This window comes from Narcine bancroftii, chromosome 2, assembly GCF_036971445.1.
Source record: "Narcine bancroftii isolate sNarBan1 chromosome 2, sNarBan1.hap1, whole genome shotgun sequence".
Classification (NCBI taxonomy): Eukaryota; Metazoa; Chordata; class Chondrichthyes; order Torpediniformes; family Narcinidae; genus Narcine; species Narcine bancroftii.
Genome location: NC_091470.1, coordinates 182,148,279 through 182,155,444, shown reverse-complemented (window position 1 = coordinate 182,155,444; position 7,166 = coordinate 182,148,279). Strand labels below are relative to the sequence as shown.

The 7,166-nt window shown below is 45.1% G+C and overlaps 1 protein-coding gene across 1 annotated transcript in view; it reads right to left on the bottom strand.

The window, feature by feature from the left end:
* Positions 1-815: 815 nt before the first annotated feature.
* LOC138753000 (retinoic acid receptor RXR-beta-A-like) overlaps positions 816-7,166 on the bottom strand; it is a 64,468-nt gene continuing 58,117 nt past the window's right edge. Inside the window, exon 17 of the mRNA XM_069915595.1 lies at positions 816-3,722. Within this exon, the coding sequence (XP_069771696.1) occupies positions 3,575-3,722 (148 nt within the window). The 3' untranslated portion in view covers positions 816-3,574. The remainder of the gene's footprint in view (positions 3,723-7,166) is intronic.

Genomic DNA, 7,166 nt, shown 5'->3' with positions numbered 1-7,166 from the left:
GGGAAGTATTGTGATTGGCCCTCTTCCCCCCCCCCCCCCCACCCACCCCGGATGGGACTTTCTCACTGCCAATAGAACCCTCCCCTGCCCCCGATTTAAAGGGTCAGTCAGTCACCCACAAACACATTGTTAACCACCCCCCTTCCCTTAAGGAGGGGTCCTCACACACCATCCACTCCCTGGGATACGAACCTCCACCCCACTCCCTGAGGGACGGGACCCTCCCACTCTCGGGGGGGGGGGACCCTCTCACTCACTTTCCCCCACTTCCTGGCCAGCCCTGAAACCAATGGCATGGCTATTGGGATTTCAAGAGGACTCCCCTGGTCCCACCTCCCTTCTCCCTCTGTTCTCACTCACCTCCCCGTCCAATAGGTCAACTCCTCCTTTTCCACACACGGTGAGCGCCAACAACCTGAATTCGAATCCGGCGCTATCTGTAAGGAGTTTGTATGTTCTCCGTGTCCGTGTGGGTTCCCTCCTGCCCTTAAAATTGTATTGGGTTTGTAGGTTAATTTGGGTCCGTTACCGTGCTCTATATACAGTGCCCTCCTAATTTTAAATTTAGCCGTTCAGCACAGTAACAGACCCATTCAGCCCACGAGTCCCTGCCGGCCAGTTACACCCAATTAATCTCCACCCCTGGGTATGCTTCAAACGGAGGGACGAAATCAGAACCCCCAGGGAAAATCAACGTAGATACGGGGAGAACGTACAAACTCCTTACAGACAGCGCAGGATTCGAACCCCAGTCCCGATCGCTGGCGCCGTAACAGCGTTAAGCTGACCGCTACGCCGACAGTGTCACACTAATGTTTGTAACTTTTATTCCCTTTATTTGCCCCTGTGATTACAAATTTAAAACTATGGAGCAAACAATTCACGCGTGCTTAAAATGCACATTCCAGACTTTATTCAAGGATTTTGATTTGACCATGCAGAAATTATAGATCCCCATACAAAGTCTCCTCACTTTAGGGCACCATAACTTTTGGGACATTTGGCTTCACAGATGTTTGTGATCACTCAGGTATGTTTAATAAGAGAATGAGGCAAACCACTGGTCAGCCACAGGAATAGGACGGCCAGATTGTCGTTTGCCAGGAACTATTTAAAGGAGCCTGCAGAATTCTAGGTCTTGAGGACAGATGAGACCAAGATGAACCTGTATCAGAGTGATGGCAAGAGCAAAATGTGGAGGCTAAGGGAACCACCCAAGATCCAAAGCATCACCACCTCTGCCGTGGGTTGCATCTGGCAGTATGATTTCTGTTCATGAGGTATCCTGCGGACAGTAGTCATTGATACATCCACGCCTGCCTCCTGAAGAGCGTTTCTGATCCGTCAGATGTGCGTGTGAGGATTTTTCTTCATTATCGTGAGAATTCTTCTGTCCTCAGCAGTGGAGGTCTTCCTGGGAATACCAGTCCCTTTGCGATTACGGAGCTCATCAGTTCGCTCTTAATGATGTTCCCCAAACTGTTGATTTTGGTCATCCCAAGGTGATCAAAAATTTGAAGGCCAGCTCTCTTATACATGAAGCAATTGAACATAACTGAGTGATCACAGGCACCTGTGAAGCCAAATGTCCCAAACATTGTGGTGCCCAGAAATGGGGACTATGTTTAAAAACTGCTGTGATTTCTACACGGTCAAATCAATATGTGTGCAAATAACCTTGAATAAAATCTGGAATGTGCACTTTAATTAAGTGTGTAATCAAACAATTCACATGTAAAACTGTGGAGCATAGGGGCAATTAAGGGAAGGGGGGGGGGAAGTGTCTTTGCCCCAAATATTATGGACGGTACTGTATGAATGTAAAACCTTGCCCCACTTTCTTTTGCCAAGTACCATCACCTTGTGACCCCCCCCCCACTTAATTCCCAACTTTTACTGCTCGGCATCTATTGCGCGCGCGCGCGCGCACACACACACACACACACACACACACACACACACACACACACACACACACACACACACACACACACACACACACACACACACACCTCTCTCTCCACCATTCTCTTAATATTCTGACCTCCTGTTTATCTGATTTCCTTTATGTATGGCTTGGAAGCAAAACACAGGTCGAAACAAAACGATGCTGAGATTATTCCGTCAAACACATGGCATTACTGGCCAAAAGAGGAAAAACCTCAGAGGCAACGATTTGACAGGACGGCCTCAGATGCTCAGTCCTGCTCTGCCATTCTCCGAGTCGCTGAGGGCCCGCCCTGATACTTCCTGGTGTGCTGAGCCTGTAGCCTGTCGGCGATTACAGCAATGCCACGGATATTCTACAAGCAGTTAGTGTTGGCTAGAATTAAACTCCATTCTGGACAAGGGTGTCATATTTGCGGTTATCAGAGGATGCAACGCCCTTTGAACTGGTCATTAAACACTCACAGGGCACATGCAACACACTCCCGGGGTCAGACACAGAGTGAAGTTCCCTCTCCACCGTCCCATCACACCGTCCTGGGGTCAGGCACAGAGTGAAGCTCCCTCCGCACCATACCGTCACACACACCTAGGGTCAGGCACAGAGTGAAGCTCCCTCTCCACCGTCCCATCACACCGTCCTGGGGTCAGGCACAGAGTGAAGCTCCCTCTCCACCGTCCCATCACACCGTCCTGGGGTCAGGCACAGAGTTAAGCTCCCCCTGCACCGTCCCATCGCACACTCCTGGGGTCAGGCACAGAGTGAAGCTCCCTCTCCACCGTCCCATCACACCGTCCTGGGGTCAGGCACAGAGTTAAGCTCCCCCTGCACCGTCCCATCGCACACTCCTGGGGTCAGGCACAGAGTGAAGCTCCCTCTCCACCGTCCCATCACACCGTCCTGGGGTCAGACACAGAGTGAAGCTCCCTCCGTACCATCCCATCACACAATCCTCACTCAGGTACAACTCTGTCGAGATGATTCCTCTAAAGTATCTGTCCTGCACAAATACAGCTCGGGTTAAATACAGAGCACCTACCTGTCACACCGTCCAGTCACACACTTCCATAACACAAGCCCACATGCAATACAGGGTAAGGTTTGCTCTAAGCCATCACACCACACTCACAGGAGGGAGAGTGCCAATGTAGACAGCTATCAACGTGCCTCAGTTCATACGTCCTGACCCCGAGGCATCAGATCAGTGGGGGATAGATTCAATACAAGCAGGAGACAGCTTCAGAAAACACATGCAAGGCCAATGTTTTAGCGAGTCTCCTACAAACTGGGCCTTTTTCAAAACAAAATGAACGCTTTAAAATGGAGAGTCTGCAATCCAGGAAGTTCGAGTAGAGGTTGTCCACGGTGGTCCTTGGATACATGAGGGCATTCTCCACAATCCCAGTCTCTCCTCGTCCTGCTGCCGCCCTCTTCCAAGGTGCGGTACCATCCTGCCCTCGGGGCTTGGTGCATGGAGGGAGGGTAAGGAGGAAGAGAGAACTAAAGCCTACAATGCTGGGACGTAGGAGAATCTACTCGTGCCCGACTCCACGCCAGTGCCTCCTGGCGCCTTCCAGGATCCAGCGTCTCACCTCCGCAGATGGACACCTCCTCCTTCTCCGGGCTTTACGAGAGCTGATGGGGAGCTTCCAGCATCTCCATGAGGAAGGTGTCAATGGGGGTGTCTCCGATCAGCTTGAAGAAGAAGAGATGCTCCAGGCATTTCAGTCCGATGGAGCGCAGGGCGGGCAGTCGGAGGAGGAGCTTGGCGAACCTGGGGTGGGTGGGCAGGGGAGAGCACGGGTTAAATGACAGCCGGCGAAGAAACAGGTGCAGTGGGCCCTACCACATAACCACAGGGAAAGGCTCCCAGACACAGAGTGAAGCTCCCTCTACTCCGCCCCATCACACAGTCCCAGTGACAGACACCAAGTTCCTTCCATACTTTTCCATCGCACAGTCCAGGGGTCAGACACAGAGTGAAGCTCCTGCTACACCGTCCCATCAAACAATCCTGGGGTCTAACTGTTATTATTGCACTCAAACATGAGTCTGGTAAAGCTTGTTCCTGAGTTACCTGATTAAGAATATCCATGAATCCAGAGGACAGATCATCATAAAAAAAACTTTATAAAATTCAGTAGTGAACCCATCATCTCCTGGTGATTTCCCATTAGGTATTTGTTGAATAACATCCTTTATTTCTAAATCCGTAAAAGGATAGAGACCCTTTGAAGGTTTCTTCTTGTTGACCAATTTCTTTATTAAATGTTGATTATAAAATAATAGCGAAATTATTAGCAAATAGATTAGCAAAGTATTTACCACAATTAGTACATTCTGACCAGGCTGGTTTTATTAAAGATAGGTATGCTTCTGATAATATTCTTAGAGTGGTTTCATTGATCAATGCTTCACGTCAGCAACCCAACCTACCAATGGTAGTATCATTAGATGTTGAAAAAAGCTTTTGATAGGGTCGAATGGGATTTTTTATTTAAAGTTTTGGATAAATATAAATTTGGACCCTTATTTATTGGTTGGGTGAAGGCATTATATAATAATCCTGTAGCAAGGGTGGTGACAAATGGTCAAACTTCTTCCTTTTTTAAATTAATGCATTCATCTCGTCGAGGTTGTCCTTTGTCGCCAGCCCTATTTGCATTGGTCATTGAACCGTTAGCTCAGGCTATCAGGCAGAATGAGAATATAACAGGTATAAGGAATGGACAGGATGAATATAAGATTAATTTATTTGCTGATGATGTTTTGATATATTTAACTAATCCGGATCTATCTTTAATTTATTTGCAAAATTGTTTAGGATTATGGTAAATTATCAGGATATAAAGTGAATTGGGATAAAAGTGAAATACTACCAATTTCTGAAGAAAATTATGATCAACCTAGACAAATTAGTAAATTTCAATGGACTAATAAAATTAAGTACTTAGGGATAATGATTGATGTAAATTTTCAATCAATGTATAATTTAAATTATGTACCATTAATGAGAAAGATTAAAGTGGATTTGATTAAATGGAAAGATTTAACTTTAACTTTAATAGGTTGAGTAAATTGTATAAAGATGAATATTGCGAATTCAATATTTGTTTCAATTGATTCTTTGTTCTCTTCCGAAATCCTTTTTTCAAGATTTAAATAAAGTAGTTTGAGAATTTTTATGGAAAGGAAAATTACCTGGAGTAGTGATGCATCAATTGACTTGGAAATATGCTTTGGGAGGTTTGCAATTACCTAATTTTTTAAATTATTATGAAGCAGCTCAATTAAGATTTAATAATCATATGTTAGATATTTCGAACCCTCCTAGTTGGGAGGGTTAAAGAGAAATTTAGGATTTTAGAGAATTCTCTGTTTGTTTATTATCAAATTAGGGCATTAGTGAAAGATAATTTTGGAAGAGAAATTAAAATTTCTAAGTTAAGTAAATTTGAATTTATGGTTTCATATTTTTCAGATAAAGGTTTTATATTAGAGATGTCTGCATTATTACAAGATACAATGGTTAAAAATATTTAGATTCATCTAGGATTAAATGGGAGTGTGATTTAAGTTGTGAGATTCGTCAGGTGGATTGGGAAAGTGTGTTATGGTGGGTTGACTAAATTAATTAATGTACGATATAGTATGGTTAATTATAATTTTTTGCATCAGTTATATTTAACCCCTGAAAAATTGAAAAAATATGTATTTAGTAATTCAGATTTATGTTTTAGGTGTGAATTATGTGTTGGAACATTTATACATTCTGTTTGGTTTTGTGATAAAGTTCATCCTTTCTGGTTTAAAATTAGGAATTTTTGTCAAAATTTGTTTAAAATTCAATTTCCTTTAGATCCAAAAATTTTTTTTTGTTAGGTTATTTTACTCCCTTAGTGGACTTGGGGTTGGATAAGTTTCAGACAGCATTTATTCGTCTAACATTGGCGGTTGCTCGTAAATGTATTGCTGTGTCTTGGAAAGATGAAGCGGAGTTAAATGTAGTTCAATGGCATAATGTTGAAGTCGTGTATCTATATGGAGAAAATAACATACAATTTACATAATAATTGATTTTTTTTTGTTAAGATGTGGACTCCTTATATGAAGAATATGAATTTGGTAATATTGTAAATTACTGAACGTTTTGGTTTATTTTTAATGCTTCCCTTTAGGGATCTGTTGTGGGAGGAGGGAGGGGATGGGTTTGTTTTATTATTAGACTATTTATTCTGTAAAAGTCTGTTTATTTTTATTGAAAAAATACTAAATAAAGTTTTTAAAAAAACAATCCTGGGGTCAGACACAGAGTGAAGCTCCCTCTACTGCGCCCATCACACTGTCTTGGTGACAGACACTCAGTAAAGTTCTCTCTGTACCTTCCCATCACACAGTCCGGGGGTCAGACTCAGATTGAAGCTCCCTGTTCATTATCCCATCACAAACTCCTGGTGTCAAATACAGAGTGAAACTTCCACTGCACAGTCCCATCACACACTCTCAGGGTCAGCCACAGAGTGAAGCTCCCTCTGCACCCCACCCCCACCTCCATTCCACAGTCCCTGGGGTCAGACACACAGCAAAACTCTCTCTATACTTTCCCATCACACACTCCCGGGGACAAACACAAAGTGAAACTCCCTCTGTATTGTCCTGTCACCAACTCCCAAGGATCAGACATAGATTGAAGCTCCCTCTGCACCATCCCATCACACACTCTCAGGATTATCTGTGTCATCGATTTGTTCACCCCATAGTCACTGAGCAGGGACTCTCACACTTCAGCCTCTTCCTGTGCCAGCTACCGCCCCTCCCTATTCCCAACCCACCACCTGCCGTCCATCCCTCCCTCTGCAGTCCACAACTTCACCCACACCCGCCAATAATCCCTTCCAGGCCTCCCTCCCCTCTCCTCAATCCCCCGCCACATCACAAACCACCATTCGCCTCTCCCTCCAGTCCCCTCCCCAGCCATCAAACCCCTCCAACCTCCCTCCCTCCTCAAGCCCCCATCCTCCCTAATCCCACTCCCCACCACCCCTTTCCACTGACCTCCATGAAGCAGGAACTCTCCCATAAACCCACACCACCCTTCCCTATCCTTCCCCTCCCCACCCCATTCCCGAACAGACCCCCCTTCCCTCAGTGAAACTTGCTCTGGAGCGCAAGGGGAAGGCACTGAGAGGGAGAGAATGGGGGAAATCAAACCCTCATA